General features: G+C 38.7%; 1 protein-coding gene across 47 annotated transcripts in view; it reads right to left on the minus strand.

Moving 5' to 3' along the window:
• The window catches only part of LOC144686370 (poly(rC)-binding protein 3), a 169721-nt gene that overhangs the window by 9786 nt on the left and 135613 nt on the right, over positions 1–24322 (minus strand). For 5 of the 47 annotated variants that reach the window (XM_078551465.1, XM_078551463.1, XM_078551475.1 and 2 more), the window contains 5 exons: positions 23495–23638; positions 20079–20120; positions 16471–16639; positions 12497–12549; positions 2612–2781 (listed from right to left, as the gene is read on the minus strand). In XM_078551465.1, coding sequence (XP_078407591.1) covers positions 2612–2781; positions 12497–12549; positions 16471–16639; positions 20079–20120; positions 23495–23638 — 578 coding nt within the window. Of the gene's footprint in view, positions 1–2607; positions 2782–4662; positions 4733–12496; positions 12550–15957; positions 16037–16318; positions 16640–20078; positions 20121–23494; positions 23639–24322 lie in introns of those variants that run through there. The other 42 variants (XM_078551473.1, XM_078551472.1, XM_078551470.1 and 39 more) reach the window with 24 other exon arrangements.

Raw genomic sequence — 24322 nt, forward strand, 5'->3', positions numbered from 1 at the left:
ATACCACTGAAAATAGCTTGCTAGTCCAAAAAACTGATTAACTGCTATTCTCTTTAAACTAAGTTTCTATCCATCCTGCCACATTCACTGGTTTCATCAAAAATAATTTTTGATGATGAAAATTGTGCTATTTTGCCCTAAATAAGTTATTTTAGCCTGTAAAAGCCACAGCAGGCATTTGATATTCCAAAATTTATAGTGATGGTAGTATTGTAGAAAACTACATTTAACCCATGAATAGGATACAGTAAATAGAATAATTCAATTCTACCAATGCGGATCATCAAAAGTGGACAGCAGAGAGGAACAAGATCTGCTTCCAGGAAAACTCAAACTGCACATGGGAACGGAGTAGACAAAAATTGCCCTATTGCTTTGCATTTCATGGTAAGTTCTGCCACATTGACATGGCTGCCCTTGTTGAGTGCCTCTGACTGATTGGTGCATGGCCTCTGCTGTTACGCTGTGCAGAGTTTGTAGGTTCATCTTCTAACTAATACTGAACCAAGTGTTCGATTGGTTTGCTACTGACATTGGAACAGAGCTGTCTGTGGGAGATCACCTTTACAAGCTTTTCTGAGGCAGTGTGTTCCAAAGTCGCACAACCCTCGGGAAAAAAAATCTCTTCATCTCTGTCCTATAGGGGCGACCCCTAATTTTAACAGTGTCCCTTAGTTCTGGACTCACCCACAAGAGGAAACATCCTTTCCACATCCACCTTGTCAAGACCATTCAGGATCTTATATATTTCAATCAAGTCACCCCTCACTCTTCTAAACTCCAATGGAAACAAGCCCAGCCTGTCCAACCTTTTCGCATAAGGCAACCCACTCATTCTAGGTGTCAATCTAATAAATCTCCTCTGAACTGCCTCCAATGCACTTACATCCTTCCTTAAATAAGGGGACCAAAATTGCACACAGGTCTCACCAATGCCCTGTATAACTGGAGCATAACATCCTTACTTTTATGTTCAATTCCTCTCCTAATAAAGGATAGCATTCCATTAGCCTTCTTGATTACTTGCTGTACCTGCATACTAACTTTTTGTGACTCATGCACAAGAACACCTAGTTCCCTTCTGTACCTCAGAATTCTAGTCATTCTCCGTTTAAGTAATTCTCTGCTTTATTCTTTCTGCCAAAATGAACTTCACATTTTCCCACATTATACTCCATCTGCCAGATTTTTGCCCACTCACTCAACTTATGTTCGTCTGCAAACTCCTTATGTCTTCTTCACAACACACTTTCCAATCTATTTTTGTGTCGTCTGCAAATTTAGCTACCATGTCTTCACTCCCCTCATTTAAGTCATTGATGTAAATTGTAAAAAGTTGAGGCCCCAACACGGGCTCCACTCGTCACATCCTGCCAATCAGGCAAAGACCCATTTATGCATACTCTGTTTTCTGCCAATCAGCAATCTTCTACCCTGGTGACTATGTTATCCACTCCACTACGAGCTTTTATTTTCTGCAATAACCTTTGATGTGGCACGTTATCAAATGCTTTCTGGAAATCCAAGTACAGTACGTCTACAGGCTCCCCTCTATCCACTGCATGTTACTCCTTCAAAGAACTAAAAAAATCCCTATGATGTCATGGTCAATTTCGGATTTTATTAATTGAATTTAAATTCAATTCAATTTAAATTAAATGGTGAGATTTGAATTCATGTCCCCAGAGCATTAGCCTGGGCCTCTGGATCACTAGTCCAATGACAATACCAATATGCCAAGATCTCCCCAACTTTCTTTGCATCAACTCCCTGAAAGCTATATTAATAAGCTGCACTACCATACTGCAAGGGATCTACAATATCTGCAGGCTGAAAATTCTATATGATAATGGCAATTAGTTTTAACTCGAAGGTTGTGAGTGCTCTTGAAAACTTTGCACTACCACGATGCTAAAAATATGCAAACAACTATTTTGTTGTATAAAATGATATGTGCAAGCATAGGTACAAAATCACTCACCCTTACAACATCCCTTTTATGCAAATGATCAGTTTAGACAGGATTCAGTATTTATTATGTCATTATAGATAATGCCTTCAATTTTACCTATGCAAATTAATGAGTAGACACCATTTCCTTGTTCTAACTTTCCTTAATGAAATCAATCGCAGAGTTGTGACAACTGCTGTTATAGCACCATCAAGGGGGTGCAGCAACATCAGGCAATACTTGAATCTAATGAATTCATTACTAACTCATCACCTCTCTTCCTTCCCTGTAGTTTCCAACACTCTCTTGCTTACGTGATATGCATTCCAGTCTTCCTCCCATCGTAGGATTGGGAAAGATACAAGTAATTTTACTGAGGCACAACAGGGACAGAGAGAAGTTATGAGGTATATTAGAAAGACAGAAAAAATCTGCCCTTTGGTGAAGTGTCCTAAATATTCTGTGTATCTACAAACATGAGCTGGGTATGCATAACTAAATAGCAAGGTCTCAATTACAGGGGTTTTAATCATTAATTGAGAGTGATATTTGGCTTTATAATTGTATAGCTTTTACTCTGATGTTAATGAGGCTCTTTAAATAAACTGGATTGATGACCTTCCCCACGCCCCCAAATAATGCTAGTCCGAGTTCTCTTACCTTGCATTAATGAGGTACTGTGCAAGGCTTATGTTGGCAGGGGATCCAGTAATAGTAATCTGGCGTTCCGTTGAGCCTTCTGCTGCATTAGCTATTTTAATCTGCGCCCCAGACATTTGTCTGATCTCATTGATTTTGCTGCCTTGTCTGCCGATTATACATCCTATTAGCTGAAAAGAAATTTGGGGGAAAAAATTAAGTCGAGCAACCAACCAACCAACTGGTAGAGTGTGCAACATTGAATGCAGGCTGAAGATGCAAGAACAGAAACAGACAGAAGTAAAGGCATTTCAGCCCATTTAAAAACTCTCTTTGTTGCTTATATTCATGATAAAGATCACCACTGGCCATTTGCCTCCTCCTTGGCAGCCAACCCCATATCCTACTATTCCACGCATGCTTGATTAAAAAAGTCCATTTCTTCTTTAAATGCTTCAACTAAGTCCTGGTTCACTATGCTCAGTGGCAAATTTTCCCAAAAATTAATCTCCAAATGTGTTGTAGTTATTCCTAAATTGCATTTATTTTGCTTGTTCACCTTTAAAACTGAGCAATCGGAAAAGCAGGCAATGAAAACATTAAATTATTTGAGCTGAGAAGATGGGTGATGACTATGATACCCCATGTTCATAATATTGAATGATTTAAGGCACTTGTTAATGAGGAAATTAAGGTGGTAAGTTATCCAATGGCTTTTTGACCACAGCTAAACTTGTTGGAAGCAGTAAGAAACTACAGATTCCCCTAGTACTGTGCTGTTTGATGAAATTTCACAGCAGCAGACAGACAGTTATTTCACCTATTCAATGTGACATGGTGCTTTGAAGCATATAAGTGCCTACAAAATAAGCAAACTCTACAGAGTGCTTTTGTTTCTGTAAATGCTCTTCATATAGTACTATGTACTTGTGTACATAATACACTGGCACATGAAAAATATTAATGCTCGATAACACTTATTTTTCAATTTTTGCATTTAATTTTTTTTTGCTGTACAGATATCCTGTGGCGTCTTTGCACTTAAGGGCAATTCTGAGGCATTTAACTCGAGCATTAATCTGTAGCTTAAAAATATTATATTCATTGGGAATAATTTACTTTTACATGCTGTATGAATACTCACAGGAGTGCAGCTAAAACTATTACCATGTCATAAATATAATTCAAGAGAACCTTCCAGTGTGTGGTGTGGATGTGGAACTTGGCCCCTCCCCCCCACACGTGATTTGCATACATGTACTTAAGAGTAAGCTAAATAAGTAAATTAGGGAAAAAGGAATAGAGGGTATGCTGACGGAATCAGATAAACACAGGCATAGACTATTTCGGCCAAATTGCTTGTTTCTGTGCTGAAAGTTCTACAAAATATGTAATTTTATACATTGTCATACGGATATTCTATACACAAATTGTACATATATTCTGTTACAGATGTACATTATTAAATCTTGCCACACTTTATAAATTAGGTTTTAAAGCAAAAACATTACGGTACTCTCAACACAATCAGTAGACAAGTGTGTCCCGGTTATTTGTGTGCATCAAGCTTAAGTGTACTATGGGGTAAGGGAACAATCTTGGGTGTCTCCAACATTGGGAGGAACCAGCATGTCTCACTGGTCAGCCACTGCATTCTACCACATTAGCATTTTAACCTGCGCTTCAGACATTTGCCTGATCTCACTGATTTTACTGCCTTGTCTGCTATTACATCCTATTAGTTGAAAAGAAATTTGGGGCAAAAAAAAATTAAGTCAAGCAACCAACCAACTAGGTAGTGTGCGCAACATTGAATGCAGGCTGTTGAAGATGCAAGAACAGAAACAGACAGCCCCTGACTAGTGATGTGCTGACCAATCATGGTCCATCTGCTTCAATGGGTGCTTGGAGCTTAGAGTTGCTCCTCAACAAGTGGACCGAATCATCACACCAGGCATACAAACAAAACAGATAAAAAGAAAGAAGATGCCAACTCCTTGATTGGCAAGCTGGAGGCCAGGGCCATGTGCACAGGATTGATAGGTGACATGCAGCTGGTCGATAATACGCACAAGTCAGTTGTGATCCACATGGAACTTGATAGGTTGAACATCGACATAAGCCTCATCTCTTTTAGGGAAGCTGTCGAGAGTGGATCACAAAGGAAAACATTACACATTCTTGTGGCAGGGCAAGAGTTCAGAGGAAACACATGAGCAAGGTGTCTGCTTCACTGTTAAGGAACTTGATGCTCTCGATGATAGAAACCACCCCCTCCCCCAAACAAATGGATCAGAAGGTGCTCTCTCTATCCACCTCTCAACTCAAACGAGGCCAGTTAACCTCATGAGTATCTCTGCTCCAATGCTATGCTCCACTAGAGGGGAAAGTCCAGTTCTATGAGGAATTTGACACTATCAGCAGAGTCCCTAAGTCAGAACATCTTTATCTACTGTGGGATTTCAATGCAAGAGTGGGTGTGCACTATGAGGCACAGCACCCCTGCCTTTGACATCATGGGTTGGGAAATGAGAACAGAGGGTACTTGAGCTTTGTTGCTATCAGGAACTTTGTGTAACAAACACTTTCTTTCAGAACAAACCACATGTCACAAGATGTTCTGGAAACATCCAACATCAGGGCATTGGCACCAGCTAGATCTGATCATCACCAGATGTGACTCTCTCAACAGCTTTAGAGAAAGATCACTCTCTGGTGTGCACCAGGGTTAGAGTGCAGCCCTTGAAGCTTTTTCATTCAAAGCAGGGAAACTGTCCTTGTATCAATGTCAGCCATCCTGCCTCCAGATAAGAATTAACAGTTCTCGACTCGACTAAAGGTTATAGGAGTTAGACGGGAATGTGGAAATCGAAACACAAGATGATCAGCATGATCTTATTGAATGGCAGAGCAGGCTCGAGGGGCCAAATGGTCTACTCCTGTTCCTGTTTCTCATGTTCTTATGACTCAATTTACAGGCACTCGCCAGCATTCCCACATGAGTGCAGAAGCAAAATGGAACATACTTCGAGACACCATTTACAATACTGCACTCTCAACATATGGGAAGCAAAAGCAGAAAAATGCTGACTGGTTCAATACTAACATTGCTGTGACGGAACCCATCATTGATGCCAAGCAATCCACACTCATTGACTACGAGAGAGATCTGGGTGAGAAGACCCTGAGTGCACTAAGCCACTCAAAGTAAAATCCAACTGACTGCCAAGCGCTGTGTCAATGACTACTGGTTACAACTTGGCCAGAATATTCAGATGTCCTCTGATGCAGGAAATGCTAAGGGCATGTATGATGGGATTAAAAGGCAACATGTCCATCATCAAAGAAAACAACTCCCTTGAAAACAAGGGCAGGGAGGTCATTATCGACGCAATTAACTGTTGGTGTAATGGGCAGAACACTACCTTGAGTTGTACCCTTGGAAGAACATGGTCACCGAGGAAGTTCTAGACATCAGAGAGCCTGCCTATCAAGGAAGAGCTAGATATTGAATCCACACTGGAGAAACTATTGACTCACTTGCCACTAGAAAAGCTCCAGGTGCTGATGTTATACCACCTGAACTCATCAAGCACAGGAAACCAGCACTCCTGCAGCATTTGCATGAACTTCTTGGTTTCTGCTGGAGAGGGGATATGCATGGTTCAAAGAAGGATGATCGCAGAGATCACAACACCTCCGCTGCAAGGACACCTGCAAGTGCAATATGAAGATGGCAGACATTGACACTGACAGCTGGGAGGCAGTCACTGACAGCTGTGGCCTCTTGACACTGACTGTTTGGGGTTCCTAAGCCACACCAGACAATGTTTAGCACAGAATTAGCCACCAAGGCTTAAACTACTGTCTCACAAGACAAAGCCCTTGTAATTAGCAATGTGGCCAAAGAAGTGAATAGTCTGTCTCTCCAGTGCAGTTTGTCACAATATCTCAAATTCTAGACACTTTCATACATGAAAATGAATCATGTGCAACGGCTTCCTTAATTTATTTAAACTTCATTGCACAAACACTCAGTGGGGAATTGTGCAACATACAGCCTTTTGCCACTGTGATGCTCATGTGATGTGTGTGAACCTATGGAGATGACAGACATTTTTACATTTAAAAAAAGACACACGGACAATTTATCTTGACCCAAAGTGGAGTCTGGGTTCAGGTGACTTTTCCTGATTTCTGCTTCGACAAGGACTAACTCATGTCTCTGGAAAGTCATTAAAATGTAAATGACCGTAGGTAGGACCTTCCCTTGAAAATATATTCAAAATGTGAGATCACTTGTGCAATTTACAGCTCCTACAGAAACTCAAATACATTCAAGTGGCTTCCCAGACTCTGTCTGTCAACTCGAAACCGAGCAGAGAGGGGTATGAAGAAACCTAACATCGTATCATCTGTGTGGATAATAGAAGTATTGATGTGGTCATATGATTAAAACCAACTTGAGGTAACACATATTATTCCAAAGGCAAGCCAGGGTCAGTCTGGGACGAACAGCACAAAAGGGAACGCAAGTAGTATAGAACCCTGCCTAACAACCAGTCAACTCAGGCAGTGAGAGGGGGGGGATAATTTGTTCCATCTGCAAGAGTATCTCTTTTCAACAGAAGCTTGGCCACAACTTTGTATGAAAACCCAGAGGCTTTCAACCTCTCCATTTATCTTCAAATAACCAAGAGAAGAAACCCATTAGGCCTGCAACAACTTCAGGGACTCATTAAGGACATATGATTCATCTCTTATTATTGTTAATAATCTAAGTGTACCCATCATCATCATAACATCTTTTCTTGTGTATACGTATCTATGTGCTTGAGTGATTGAGTGTTTTTGCTGCATTTACATTTTGGGTGTTGCGTAAAAAATAAATGTGCCTTTTTGATTTAAACTCACCAGAAAACCTGTTTGTGTCTATCCTTTAAAGTGACAACACTCAACGACACAAAAGTGAATATTTTATTTTTAACTTTATTGGGGTGGGGAAAGAATGGTCCAAGATATTTAAATTATATTAAACAATTTGATTCCTTAGTATAATTTACTATGATTTTAAAACTTCACATCAACTTGCTTTAAGTAAACAGAACATGTACATTAACAGATGTTACTATTGCAGCAGATTGAAAAATTCTTGATATGCAATCATTTTGTAACTATTCAACTACTATTTCAATCTAAAGATTTGTTGGGGCACAGGAATTGTTGGAATGAAACTCCCTTTCAATGCTCTGTTGCATCCACTTTGGAGACCTCCGCACTCCAATTCTTCCCTCTCGCACATCCTGATTTTTATTGCCTATAGCTACCTAGGCCCTAAGCTCTGGAATTCCCTCCCTAAATCTCTTTACCTCCCTCTCTTCCATTAAGGTGTGCTCCTTAAAACTGACCTCTTTGACGAAGTTTTGGATTTCCTGCCCTCATGTCTCCTTATACGGCTCAATTTCAAATTTTGCTTGCTAACATTCCTCTGGAGTGCCATGAGATCTTTTTAGCATGTTAAAGGTACATACAAATATACAAATTAGGAGTAGGCCACTCGGCCCCTTGAGCCTGCTCCGCCATTTAATAAGATCGTGGCTGATCTAATTTTAAACTCCACTCCACATTCTTGCCTACCCCCAATAACCTTTCGCCCCCTTGCTTATCAAGAATCTATCTACCTCTGCCTTAAAATATTCAAAGGCTCTGCTTGCACTGCCTTTTGAGGAAGAGAGACTCATGACCCTTGGGAAAAAAATTCACATCAATAAAGTGACCCCTTATTTTTAAACAGTGACCCCTAGTTCTAGATTCTCCCTCAAGAGAAAACACCCTTTCCACATCCACCCTGTCAAGACCCCTCAGGACCTTATATGTTTCAATCAAGTCACCTTACTCTCCTAAACTCTAGCGGATACAAGCCTAGCTAGTCCAACCTTTCCTCATAAGACAACCCTTCCATTCCAGGCATTAGTCTAGTAAACCTTCTCTGAACTGTTTGAAATGCATTTTCATCCTTCCTTAAATAAGGAGACCAATACTGTACACTGTACTCCAGATGTGGTCTCACCAATGCCCTATATAACTGAAGAATAACCTTCTTACTTTTATATTCAATTCCTCTCACAATAAATGATAACATTCTATTAGCTTTCCTAATTACTTGCTGTTCCTGCATATGAACCTTTTGCGATTCATGCATTAGGACACCCAGGCCCCTCTGCATCTCAAAGGTCTGCAATCTCTCACCATTTAGATAATATGCTTCTCTTTTATTCTACCTGCCAAAATGGACAATTTCATTTTTCCATATTATGCTCCATTTGCCAGATCTTTGCCCACTCACTTAACCGATGTCCGTTTGTAGCCTCCTTATGCCCTCTTCACAACTACCTATCTTTGTGTCATCAGCAAATGTACAACCATACCTTTGGTCCCTTCATCCAAGTCATTTATATAAATTGTAAAAAGTTGAGGCCCCAGAATTGATCTCTGTGGCACACTACTTGTTACATCATGCCAACCAGAAAATGATCCATTTATGCCTTCTTTGTTTCCTGTTAGCTAGCCAATCTTCTATCCATGCCAGTACGTCACCCCCCTATACCATGAGCTTATATATTCCGCAATAAACTTTGATGTGGCACTTCATCAAATGCCTTCTGGAAATCCAAGTACAGTACATCCACTGGTTCTCCTTTATCCACAGCATATTCTTCAAAGAACTCCAATAAGTTGATTAAATATGATTTCCCACTCACAAAACCATGCTGACTCTGTCTGATTACCTTGAATTTATTTAAGTGCCAAGCTATAACATCTTTAATAATAGCGTCTAACATTTTCCCTATGAACAGATGTTAAGCTAACTGGCCTGTAGTTTCTTGCTTTCTGTCTCCCCCTCACTCCTTTTGAATAAAGGAGTTACATTCACTATTTTCCAATCTAGTGGGATCTTGCCTAGTATAGGGAATTTTGAAAAAATTACAACCAACTATCTTACTAGCCACTTCTTTTAAGGCCCTAGGATGTAATCCATCAGGACCCAGGGACTTGTCAACCTGCAGTTCCAACAATTTGCTCAGTACTGCTTCCCTGGTGATTGTAATTTGAAGTTCCTCCCTCCCTTCCATTTCCTCATTTACAGCCATTTCTGGGGTGTTAATTGTATCCTCTATGGTAAAGACCAATGCAAAATATCTGTTCAATTAATCTGCCATCTCCTTATTTCTATTATTAATTCCCCAGACTCACTTTCTATAGGACCAATGCTCACTTTGCTAACACTTTCCTTTTTTAAAATATCTATAGGAACTCTTACTTCTAACTAATGTTCTCTCATACTCTAAAATATTGATGAGGGGAATATTAAGTCATTTTTGCTGTTTTTAATATTCTGTCCAATCATCTGACCTGTCATCAATCACAATTATATACTATTAGGTTTGATACTAGCTTTAACTTTAGTTAACCACAGATGTTGTGTCCTCCCCTCAGAATTTTTTAGTGTCATATAAATAGCTGTTAAGCATAACGATGATCCGATAGCTAGTTTGTACTAGAAATGTGCATCTGTTGATTGCATTTTCACACTTCTTAGAACAGTAGAAACATAACAACTTTACCTGTCCTCCTCCATGAATTCTGACTGATACCCAATGTGGAGACACTCAGCTGTAGGAAGTTACATAGCTGAGATTCATTTGACTTAAACCTTGTTGTTGCAATTTCATACAACAGATTCTGTTAGAAAATTCGAAGTGGCTGAAGAAACAACTGCAATTTTGCATTATTCTTGGTACCTCACAAATCTGATGTTTGCATACAATGCTACGATATTGTTTTTATAACTCATTCATATTTCCAGAAGACAGCCTGTATAAGCTGATAAAAGTTGGGATGAACAAATATCATTGCATTATGCTTTCCAATTATAGCTTAATGCACTCATATCTTCTTAGTGTTGAAACCTGCTTTATATAAATGTTATCCTCTGGCATGTAGCATGGAAAATTTTTTAGTTACTTCAAAAAGAATTGAGTTAGATTATTTACTGCAACAACAAAATTATATGGACTGCATTCTTTTGAGAACACACCAAGTCTTCCATCCCTAGTTGCCCTTGAGAAGGTGGTGGTGAGCTGCCTTCTTGAACCACTGCAGTCCATGCATAAATGTTAAAAAATTTAAATTCTAATTTAGGAAGATCATATGAACATAAGAAATAGGAGAAGTAGGCTGTTCAGCCCCTCGAGCCTGCTCCACTATTCAATAAGATCATGGCTGATCTATTTGTGTTTCGAATTCCACATTCCCATCTATCCCGACAATCTTTGATTCCCTTGCCTAACAAGAATCTATCTACTCCGCCTTAAAAATATTCAATGACCCTGCCTCCACCACCTTCTGAGGCAGAGTTCCAAAACCGCACAACCCTCAAAAGATTTCTCATCTCTGTGCTAAAAAGGCAACCCCTAATTTTAAAACAGTCCTCTTCACAGCCTACTTTTCTACCTATCTTTCTGTCATCTGCATATTTATCTACCATGCTTTTGCTCCCCTTAATGAAGGCATTGATGTACATTGTAAAAGGTTGAGGGCCCAGCACAGATCCCTGTGGGATTCCAGTTGTCACATCCTGCCAACCAGACAGAGACCTATTTATGCATACTCGGTTTTCTGCCAGCCAATCTTCTATCCATGCTAATATGCTACCCCCTGCACGATGAGCTTTTATTTTCCACAATAACCTTTGATGTGGCACCTTATCAAATGCCTTCTGGAAATCCGAGTACAGTATGTCTTCAGGCTCCCTTTAATCCACAGTGCATATTACTGCTTCAAAGAACTCCAATAAATTGATTAAACATGATTTGCCTTTCACAAAACCATGCCAACTCTTCCCGATAACCTTGAGTTTTTCTAAATGCCCAGCTATAACCTCCTAATAATCAATTCTAACACCTTCCCCACAACAGATGTCAAGCTAAATGGCCCATAGTTTCCTGTTTTCTGCCTCCCTTCTTGAATAAAGGGGTTATATTTGCTACTTTTCAGTCTGATGGAACCTTTCCAGAATCTAGGGAATTTTGGAAAATTAACACCAGTGCATCTACTACCTCATCAGCCACCTCCTTTAAGACCCTAGGATGAAGTCCATCAGGACCCGGAGACTTGTCAGCCCGCAGCTCCATCAGTTTGCTTAGTACTGCTTCCCTAGTGATTATAATTTCACCAAGTTCCACTCTCCCTTCCACCTCCTGATTTACAGCTACTATTGGAATGTTTTTTGTAGCTTTTATCGTGATGACAGAAGCTAAATATTTGTTCATTCAATCCACCATTTCCCTATTATCTACTATTAACTCCCCATTGTCACTCTCTAGCGGACCAACACTCACTTTACTTAGATAAAAGCAAAATACTGCTGATGCTGGAAATCTGAAACAAAAACAGAAAATGCTGGAAAAACTCAGTAGGTCTAACAGCATCTGTGAAGAGAGAAACAGTTAATGTTTCGAGTCCGTATGACTCTTCTTAAGAAGAGTCGAGTATTTTAAACTTAAATAAGGGCAGCTACGTGGGCATGAAAGCTGAGCTAACTGAAGTGTAATGGGATACTAGGCTAGGGGATTGATCAATAAAGAAGCAGTGGCAGACATGTAAGGGGATATTTCAGAATACTCAGAATAAACATATTCTTACTATCAAGAAAAATTCTAAGGGGAGGACCCACCATCCGTGGTTAACTACAGAGTAGGTTTGGGAATAAAGTATTTTGAGTGGAAAGAAAGGGAAAACTAAAACAATTATGGAGGAGTCATAGTAGTTGACATCAGCATCAAGACAATATTTTTATAATCAGGAGTTTCAAAATAGTGCCTTTACCCAAAGGAAGTCACTTACATCATTGGGAATGGTGAGTTCATGAGTACTGGCCGGGGGATTGGCATCCAAACCTAAGAAAATATGAGTAACAAATGATGAGCAACAGACTACAGTTGTGGAATAGCAACAATGCAATCCCCTTGCCTTGCATATTTGAATTAGAGGCTCAGTTCCACACAGCCAGGTTTGCACCTGATCTCTCACACGTTCTGTCGAATTGATCTTTGACCAGTTTCTCTTGCTATATACAAACCAGACTCACATTTCATGATTTTCACAAAAGTACCTTTAAATTGGCTTTGGAGTAGAGACATTTACTGGATTTACATGCTGGCAAAGAAACAGCACATTTGGTTGATTTGAGTTTCACTATGCCTATTTGAAGTGGTTTTAAACTACATTATGAAGAAATGTGTCAACTATATATATAGGCAAGTACAAGTTACATATTGATTTCAGTTCATGATTGCACTTTGTGGATCTTGCATAAAACAATAGATTGCAAAATAAACAGAAAATAGGGGTGTCAACTAAAATTGCTTCAGATATCTAACATCTGAAATTTGTCCTCTAAAAATATACTATATCTACAAAGTACTTCCTTTAGTTCTAATGCTGAAAACTGCACATCATCTGTGTCCTGCAGAAACCAACAAACAAATAGGGGTGTCAACTAAAATTGCTTCATATATCTAACATCTGAAATTTGTCCTCTAAAAATATTATACTATATCTACAAAGTACTTCCTTTAGTTTTAATGCTGAAAACTGCACATCATTTGTGTCCTGCAGAAACCAACAAACAACCTTTTCAGATCAGAGATGCAGAATTGCAAAGGATTTTCAGATTAATTCTGATCTTAATCTGTTTAGATTTTAAATGGGTCTGCTCTCTCCATTTTTAAAAAATTCTGTATATGTTCTTTTTTGGTTTTAGATGGCCGATTGATGATGCACTTCCATTTTCAACGGGGTACTATGGGGAGTGGTTAAGTGCAGAGACAAAATGGCTCTTGGAAAATTTCAAGATCACTTTCAATGCATATCTTTAGTTGAGGTGAAGGCTTCTACATGCAGAATTGGTCCTTTCAAAGATTGGGCACTTGGCTACTTGAAATGTTTCATGTAACGGCCTTGCCAAGAATTGCTGAAAACAGAAGTAGGGTTCAGTAAAATTTAAATGCATAGCACTAGAGAGAGGTCCACAAATCTTGTGTATTATTAAAAGCGTTAGTGACTAATAATAAGTTTGGTAGCTCTTGTGACAGAAAAGAAATCCTTCAAATTATAAAATCTCTTTTACATGTTAAACTGGAGAGAGGCCAATTGCTAGCTTTTTTAAAATTCAAGTTCTGGTCACTGTTTTTGTTAAGTTTTCCAAAATCCTTTTGGTTTGAGTCTCTAGTGAAAGAAAATAGAAAATAACAGTCTGGAGTACATTAATCTCAAAGTAATTGTTCAGATTTACATATATTATAGTTCACTGACAGTCTCACCAGGATAATATATGAAAAGTTGTATCAAAACGAACACTTTTGATTTCTTTTGATACAAAGATCTTGATATTTAGTTCACTGGTTTGAGCTACATAATAATAAGTCATACACTGAACTCCATAGTGTTTCTATCCACCCAAACTTATTTTTGGGATGTCTTAAAATAGGACTCCAAGAACTTAAAAAACAGTTGTTTTGCTCTTAGAATACCGTCTTGCTGTTCAATTTGATTTAACTTGCTGCTGGGTGTCTCCTTAGGTAATTGGTTATTGAGTCAAAGTATATGTTTACCCATGTGGTATTTTCAACTGATATGGAAGATCAGGAATCACACTGGAAATGCTCTACTTTTCCAGGAAAAAAGTAACTTGCTAGCTTTCAGGTCTGGCACTTTCCATTTGCTAAATGTATACAAATAAGTTTTGGCTTGAGATGGAGGCCTGCTTGTGGAAGGTACTTTTTATGCTCAGCACAAAGCATGATGGGAGAAAGCTCATTGTTGAGTTGTATTCTTTCCCAGTGCATCTGGGTTAATTGAAAAAAGTTAAAGTTAACTTTTCAATTTTGAACTATGTAGATTTCTATACAAGTACACCATGGATAAAGCGGCTAGTCAGTGACAGACAGGATTTAATGTGAACGACAATAATGAGAAGGACTAATTATCCCAAGGGCTATTAAGTGTAACAGTGAATATGTATCTAGCTTCTGACTATATCGTGTCATCTAATCATTAGCTTATTCTGTGCAAATCATTAATCTATTGTGGTTTCAATGGGTCTTAGCTGAAGCTTTTAGATCAGGCTAGAACAGTTACTGCATTCAGAGTAATCCATTATGTGATTACCAGAAACCATAATAGCCTTTAAAGGGGACGTGGATAAATATTTGACATAGAAGCAATTACAAGGGTATGAAGGACAGGGCAATGGGACTAAGTGGATAGCTCTTTCAGACAATAGGCACATGTGCAATGGGCCAAATGGACTCCTCCCATGCTCTAAAATTTCATCGATAGATCAGGATCTAATTATTAGATTTTTGAGACATGAAACAAAGATACAATGCATATAACCTTGTGCAAAGTGGGACTAAAACAGAAACTGCAGCTTCTTGGATGACAGTTCTCATTATGCTTCCAAAGTGTGCGTTTATCAGTTGTAATTATTTTAAACCTCCATTAGAATTGTACATTAACTGAGACATCTCATTATGGGAAAATACCACGCTGAGCAGAGATCCTGGCTGTCAAAGTACAATCAAATCAGGCATTGTCTTTTCACAATTGCAATACTGAAAACCTCATGTTTTGGGAACACCCAGCTAAATATACAGGACAAGTTATCTGTTTTTATTTGGCTACTCTTTTGCACCCGCAAGACTGAATAAATACATCAGACCTGTAGAATTTGTGAAAATCATGAGAAATGTGTGTAGCTGCTTTGCTGTAGATTGAAAACTAGCTTCAGGACATTTATATAGCTATGAAGTGATCAACCAATTTTTGTTTGTAAATTCAGAAATTAAACAGTTTGCTAAAAAGGTAAACTTTCTGATATTTCAAATTACTTCGTCAAACATGGAAACAGCCATTACATCTTCTGCTATTTAGTGCAATTTTATATACATGAAACTGTTTTTAACATTCATTTAATAGTTTTTCACTCTACTGAGGCTAAAAGTAGTAAAGATGCCGTTGGATTAATGATTAAACTTAAAATATGAGAAACTGATCCACATCCAAACTATACATTCACTTCTTTTTATAACCAAAAGCAAGTTATCAATAGAAGAATGATAGAAATTAATTCAACTTTATCTTACAAGTTCACTAGTTAAGTAAGCTTAGGTTAATCCCTGAAGCACTGAATATATATATCCATTCCAATTTGTTTACAAACTATAAGAGAGAGAGAAAGAGAAGTAGAGAAAAACAGAGAGGTGCCAAGAAAAGGAGCTGAATAGGGCACTGTGGGTACGTACCAGGGAAACCAGGGGTGGTCTGCCCAAGGGGAGTAAAGGGGGTATGCTGCATAGCCAACTGATGAAGCTTGGTCAACTGCTGGGGGGTAGGAGGGGAAATTAGAACTAACTGATTACTGTACAATAAACACAAACACTACTCTTAGAAACAAAAAAAAATAGAGGCAGTAAACAATGAACCATGCAGCAACATGGCAAACACTTAATTTGATGGAAAATAAGATACTTTTTTCTGAAAATTGCAGATTTTCTATGTCCCACCCTTTCTTAATGTGTCTCAATATCAAAAGGATCGGATTAGGAAGATTGGTACAAGTAACTGGGGATTTCTCCTGGCAGACAAGAGGAAGCAAAGGCTCACCCTCAGCTCTGTGAGCCAGCTAGAAAGTTGCTGAGGTCTTTCTGAAAGTGGATGTCAGCAAGCCAGGCTTCATCTGGTGCCTTATCTGAGAGCTACCGATACCTGCGTGACAAGAGACAGGAGAGTCAGCCTCTGTTGGGACTCAAACATACCCCAGGTTCCCGATTCTTCATTACAGTTTTTTATTTCCATTTTTCCTCTCAAGGACTCTGGTCTCCATGCAGGTTCCTTCAGCTGGGAGGATGGGTGAGTAAGCTGCGGACTTCTCCACAAGGTCGATGCCAGCGCCGCTTTATACTCAGCCGACACGAGGCACGCATCCTGTGGAGCAAGATGGCCAGTGTCAGAGTTGAGATGCTCCAGTAACATGAGACATCCTGCCTTGCTGTCTGACTGAGAACTGAAGGAACTCATTGCAAGAGTGGTTGGAAGATTAGAGCATCCGATATTGCTGGCATCGAAGAAATTCATCACATGTAGCCGAAGGATTTGCGTTTTAGGCAGCATTGCGACTCAAACCCACAATACAAGGAGTTTTAACCGGTCAAATAAGGGCAGGTTGTTTATTTTACCAAGACACACTAACATTTCAGGACCACACTGCGTGATTAGAAGTGTTTTAAGACCACCCATCAACAAGCACAGCAGTGCAGCTAGCACAGTAACATTAAGTTACGAAGAGAAAGGAATCAAATGGATACTGAAGGGGGTGGGGGGGCTGTGTGGTTCCTGATCCCATCCTTCCTAAACTAAGGTGATAAAATATTTATTTTAATAGGTTCAAGATGCTTACAAGATCTTGTGATGTCAAGAGGAGTGGATGTTTGAAATCTCACTTAGTATGCCTCATTGTGTTGAGGATATTCAATATGGAGGGGGTGGGTGCTAGGTAGAGAGGAAAATTACAAGCCATATTCCAATTAAACAAGATCTGAAGCAATCTGAAGTACTATGACACTGACTCATTTCAGCACTAGTTCCGTATACATAAATTTCAAGGCCTTAGTAAAATTTCAGATGTCTCACCAGTTTATACCAGTATATAAATTTACAATAATTCAGTGTCTAATTAAGAGCCATCAGTAGAAGTAGCAAGTAGTAAGAGATCTTATAGTGGAAATATCAGGTAGTGTGATTTTGCAGGGAGTTACAGAAATAATGATGCAAAATTGAAGAGGGGTTTGTGGATATTTAAAAGATGAGTGCATTCAGTTTTCTTCACATTCTAGAAGTGGGTGTTTCTTTACCTTGAAACAACATGATGAAAAATTCAAGCTAACAGATGAAAATAACTCTGACAATATATTGGAAAATCATGAAGGCATTAAAAGTCACTTAAAACATTACTGAGTTCAGTGCTTCACATTTTCTATTTAATATGGGAGTATGTTATATCTGTATCCTTTCTATAGTGATTTTTTTTGTTTGAAAAGGTGCAGCATTTCTTCACTCAGCAGGAGTGACAGAGAACTAAGCCTATTCTTCAGCATTTGTCACTGAGCCACATATGGCAGGAACTGCACGTGGATGAGAAAAGGTGGAAATTCTACCCAACAAGATGCAGAATAATCCTCAGGGTAGCACAAATGCTACTTTAATGCTTGAATTAAGTATTTTAAACTGACAAGTTGTATGTAGCATTAAACAATTCTACCAATAGTGCCAATCACATTTTTAAAAATTCCCTGGCATCATATTTATAATGGTAGGTGTGTTTTATTTGCACAGTGCAGTTTCAGAGAATTCCTTTTGATGGCACAGCTGTCCCTGTAACAGTCATAGTTCTCATCACTACCACCAAGCACAGCCCTCCAGTGCACTGCAGAAGCTGATTAGAGAACACCAATATAGATTTATAAAGGTTCTATGAACCTAAATTATCTTTTGAGGATGTAACTGGTAAGACAAAAGAATGCCTATGAATGTTAATATGGAGTTCCAGAAAGCATTCAACAAAGTTCCACATAAGCGACTGATAGTTAAAATTAAAGTTCATGGAACTGAAGGCAAATGATGGGCCTGGTTAAGTGGGTTACATGGGTGGTAGAAGACGGAGAGCAGGAATAATGGGTATCCACTTGAGTTGGAAAGAAGTGACTAGTGGTGTCCCACAAGGACCTGTGCTGGGGCCTCAACAATTCACTATATTTATTAATGACTTAAGATAACTCACTAAAGAACCAAATAGCAAAGTCTGATGATGACAAATATTTGTAAGTTGTGCACTCGGGAACATAAAATTATAAAGAGCCACTGATAGATTAAGCGAGTAGAAAAACCACGGCAGATAGATTTCAGCAGGAATTTCAGGGAAGTGAGAGGTCATCCATTTTGGACCAAGCAAATAAAGATATATCAGAGTAATGGTGAAAAGCTAGGAACAGTGGGGGTCCAAAGAGATTAAGAGATCCATGTAATAGTCAGGCACAAAAAATCAAAAAGGCAATGGGAATGTTAGTCTTCATAACTAGAGGGCTAGAATATACGGGGAGGGAGTTTTACTACAGCTATATAAAGCTCTAGCTAGTCTGTATCTGCAGTGCTATGTACAGTTCTTAGAAAGAATATATTGATTTAGGAACGGCTGCAGTGCAGATTCACCAAAATGGTATCAGGGCACCAAGAGTTAGATTATGAGGATAGATTACATAAACTCTGGAATATAGAAGGTTAAATGGTGATTTTAGTGAGATTTTTACTGTTTTGTTAGGAGTCAATAGGGCAGATAGAAACTTTCTCTGCTGGTTGAGGAGTCTTCAGACAGGGGAACATAACCTTAAAACCAGAGCCAGGCCATTCAGAAGAGAAGTCAGGGAACAATTCTTAATGCAAAGCATGGTAGAAATGTAGAACTCTCACAAGTAGCAGATGTTAGCTCCACTAATATTTTAAGTCGGAGATTGATAGATTTTGCTAGACAAGGGTATAAATGGATATGGGACCAAGGAAGTTCGATGGAGATAGGATCATAACAGCCATGATCTAACTGAATGATGGAAAAGGCTCAATGGCCTACTCCTGTTGCTGTGTCGACACTTTTCCTAACCATTTCAATACCAAAGTTCAGGCCCTGTGGATTTATTAAAATTTGGCCACAAATTCAGTTATTTATCCTGAAAAGTAAATACTTCAAGTTATGACCTTTGAACCCCATTCCCACTTTGATACTGAGCAGTTGACCAGTATTTGGATATATAATAGCAGACACTGGAGTACAAGGCTGAATAATACCAGGGTATTACAGCTTTCTAATGAAATCTGGTTCACGCTATTTATTGTTCATCTTATGCAGGTTTCTTTTTTTTCTGTTGTTGGTAACAATAGTGTCAGTGTTCCAGTAATGAAGGAACTATTCTCATTTGAGTCCACGCCTAGGCTAGAAGCGATATTGATTTTTATTTTACTGGCAGATACAGATTAATGTAGCTTTAAATAGAATTCTTTCCAATGGAAAATGGCTACGTAATTCCGTTTAGAAATATTCTTTATCCCCAAGGGTGTGGAACAATAACCAGAGTATCAGGAGTCACTTCAAAAAAGTGAGACACTTATTTTCCATCAAATACTCTTGTAAACATTACTACAATATAACAAAGTGGTCAGTTAAAAACAGTTACTAGAGATCACAAATACAAAGGTAACTAGTGAAATCTTAATAGAAAATTTCATTATTAATATTCATTAATAGTAATGTACATAATCATGCATTTTATTTTTTCATTTCAAGTCATGATTAGGGTAGAAAGGGGGGAAAACTCACATCTGGGTGTGGAATGGCATACTGTCCCTGAATTGTATAGGCCTGTAGAAGTGAAATGAAAAAAAGAAAAATCTTCTTCAGAAGTTCCATGTTTGAGAAATCATCCACAACTAGCACCACTGCAAGCACCTGACCTGTGCCTAAATCCCCTACTCTGAAATGCATGATGTCTCAGCAAAGGTTTTGGCCAATTAATTTAAAGGGGAAAAAAATGAAATTCCACTATTTATACTGATAGGAATTTTGAACTGGCAAAAGACGCAGGGTGAAGTAACATTAGCAGACAATTAATTATGCACTCATTTTAATTTAGGAAGTAGCAGCATTTTCTTAGCTAAACCACAGATCATAGAGAGTGAACTATTATTTAAAAGCATTAGCCAGTTGTACATTAGTATTTGCCACCAGTATGTAATAGCAGTTCCAATTCAAATGATAACCCAAAGCACTGCAAATTACTGAGTCATGTCTTACAAACATCCATTCATCCCAGAGAAAGGACTCCCTATTAAGTTTTCGCCACCAATTTTCCACAAGCTTGTTTTGCACTACATTAAATATCTTTTGATAATGTACACACAGACATATACGCATACACATTCTAAAGATTATCCACGTCATTGATACTATGTATTTGTTCCATTTGAATTAATTTTAGTACATTTAAGAACATATGGGGGCAGGATGTGGGTTGTCACAGCAAAGGTTTTGCAGTAATATGACCAGTGGTGCAATCATGTCATTCCACTGCTAATTGCAACTATTCTTGCTTCATTATTAAAACAAAGGCAAATATATGAAAATCACACTGTATAGACATTTGTGCAGGAGATCATCAAACAGCAGCTCTAGTACAAAGTTGCTACAACAACAACCGTGTGCCACAGAACTTTCAGGGAAGTTGCTCCAAGAATGAGTGTCTGGGCTAAAACACCATAATTAGGTGACAATTTATTAGCACTAAAACATGACCCTGTAAATCTTGGAAAACGGAGTGCAATAAATGACAACGGAGCAAAAAACTCTGGATGTTCACTGGGAGCAATATGGTACTCTTTTTCAAACATAGTGCAGGAACAAAAAACATGTCACTGCTTTCTTATGCCATGATCAAGTGTAGTGCGCCTTGTTAAGCTACATACTATAGGCCAACACTGCTGTAGGGCTGTGAATGGTTCCTGCACAATGCATGAACAATATTGAAAGCAGAGCAGTTTAAGTGTGCAGGGAGTATTTGCATGTAAACTCTGCTGTCTCAACATTTGTGGCTGCTATTGAAATCATCTTTTGAGATTTTCAATATTTTTTGGAATGCATGCATTTTGTAGGTGAAAGTGTCTGTACCAATACCTCACAAAACTGGCCCTGACACAGCACCACTTTTTTTTCCTACTTTCAACATCTTACATTAACTTGCACATTACATCAGAAAAATGAAACATTGTATTCTTCAAATAACACCAATTATCTCCTACACTTACCTTGTGGTTAGGTTGCTTTGGCTGCCACCTTAACAAGGCAGGTAGGGACTTTACACCGTCAGCTTTAAAGCTGACTAAAGACTACCTCAATTCAGCTGGGCAGTCCCAGTTCAAACTAATTGGTATCTAACTATCCTGTTCCTTCAATTAGCTGATGCTGCTACCTTTGGCATCCTGTTTCAAACACACCACAGAAATCTAAACTGCCTGTCCAGCTTGCCTCTTCTGAAGAGTCTGCACTCTGGTTATAGAACTTGTGTCTATCTTAATGTATTGGTGCAGAGTTTACTTATAGCCTTTAAATTTAAAGATCTGTGCATGTATAACAGATGGCAAAAGTAAAAATAGGAGAAAGAGAAAAATAATTCAAACTGTGAAATTATACAAAGAAGCGAACACAAAAGTAGAGCAAGTTCTGAAGTTGTCAACCCTGCATAAAAGATTCTAAATAAGAGATCTGAAACATGACTTACAGTGAACAGCAATCTTCAATTTGGCTACAATTACTTCTGCCAGGTTTACATACAAATAAACTATTATATAACTATAGCTGAACTTTTAGGGTGTCAAAATAATATCTTTCTTAGGTGTGTGCATGGCCATCATGTCCCTAAGACTGTGTACTACACATCTCTGGTATCTTTTCTTGTTGCAGACATCACTAGGTTGGCAATACATTCCTTGGGTAACTGGCATTGGAACTTTGTTTTTGCAGCAAGCCGCATTGACAAACTCCTGCTCAAAAGTATAACAACAATGTAAACCTTGCTTCTTGCACATAATGGCTTTTCAAATGTAGTTTATTGCTGCCTTAAATATAACTTTTAAGCTGAAAAACCTCTCTTCTCTACCTCCCCATTCTTTTCCAAGACCTACCACATCTTCCCCATCAGTAACATCAGACCGGAGAACTACTTTAGTGGGGCATAAATGCTAACATGGACTGGTTGGGCCAAATGGCCTGTTTTGTGCCATAAATTCTATGTATGTAATCCTATGTATCTCCATTTGCAGTGGATAGAGGCACAAATGTCGCTTTTCATATTTCCATTGCGAGGTGTCTGATTCCTCGCATGATGAAATGGCAGAAAGTAGTAACCACTGGGAAACTGCAGCCACAAACCAAAATCACTTGATGGTACAGCACACGCAAGGGCTGTAAAGCACTGCAGTCAACACCATCATGCTTTTCAGAAATATCAAAGAAGCCTGCTTACCTAACCTGTTGCAATGGAGGCACATGTCATCACCATATGTAATTTAAGTAGGATCATTTATTTCTATTGATACTGGTTAACATAATACTTTTGAACAATGGCCCCGAGATAGCATTCAATCACAAAGTTTTACCCGACTATTGCAAGAACACTGTTTATAGTAAGAAATATATTTTCCTAAATTCCATTTTGGTTGGAGGTCAAAGCACTGTAGCCCTAGACAGAAAATTCTATGGTTCTTAAACACTGACTAATATTTTAATTAAAACATCTCAATAAAAAGTTTATCACTCAATTAGCTGGGAACTCATTAACTGGAGCTACACCATCCCATCTACTATCCAATTGAGTGGTGAGAAATCATCAAGTGGGCCTAACTCAATCAGTGGCTTAAGCTAACAGTACTGAATGTCAATAAGGAAATGTTTAAACAACTTGAAAGGTTTCTGGTTTCAAAGCATGTGATAGTTACTCAAAATATAGACAATATCTTTGCTGAGACAAGCTGCACATTTGGGATGTTCTGAAGCTACTCAACTGCAGTGTCACACACACATGTATGCAGTCACTCAAGTGGGAGCATGGATAGACAGACAGTCGCGCGCGCACACGCACACACACACAAACACACACAAGTCTTCTAAGCAGTTTCTGACACGGTTTAGTGGCCATTAGGATACAACATGCAAGTGAAGATGAGAAACCTGAATGCACTAACAGGCAGTGGCTGGTGCTGCAGTAAGAGGCTGAGGTTGGCTGCGGAGGCCGAGAGGGGATCTGCTCTTACCTGGCCACCTGCAAAAATGACGGGGGCAGAGGCGGGCTTTGGGCGGTAGGGGATGGTGGCACCTTTCGGTGGGGACTAGGAGGGACAGGGAAAGCATGTTAGAAACAGCATTAGAACAGGTTCATTTCTGAAAAAATAAAAAGGTAAATTCAATCACAAAACAGAGAAAATACATAATAATTACAAACACTTAACAACTGCAGTATCTCTTAGTCTAGAATTCATTTAATATAGATAAATGCATCACAAGGTTAGACTTTTAATTTTTAAAAAAACTTGAATCATAGAGAATCTGTCATTAATATAGAATAAATTATTCAATGTTGTTCAATGTTCTGTTCTTCCCATATGTATACAACAAAGTCATTCAAAAACACCAACCATCATTTGCCTTTGCACCACACCCCACTCCCCCCTCCGCCTTGCCCCCACACATCCCCCACCATTCCTACCCCACCCCACCTCTATAAAATCAATTTTGGACAAAGCTGCAAGGTTCCTACTATTTCTAACTAGCTCTGAAAATATATTTCAAGAGCAAAGGGCTAACTAACAGGAAATTGGTGGTACTACGTGATGTCAATCCAAGGGCCAAGGAGCTTGGGGATGTGGCAGAAATGGAAGCTCATTGCAGCTTCAAATTTTTTTCCTAAAAACATCCATCTTGACAAATGTAAAGTTCCTACATAAAAGAGGGTAGGATATAATCTCAACTTGATTCCTCATGGTATGGGTTTACAAAGACTACCAATTGGTCAA

This window comes from Cetorhinus maximus, chromosome 11 (assembly GCF_964194155.1).
Source record: "Cetorhinus maximus chromosome 11, sCetMax3.hap1.1, whole genome shotgun sequence".
Taxonomy (NCBI): Eukaryota; Metazoa; Chordata; class Chondrichthyes; order Lamniformes; family Cetorhinidae; genus Cetorhinus; species Cetorhinus maximus.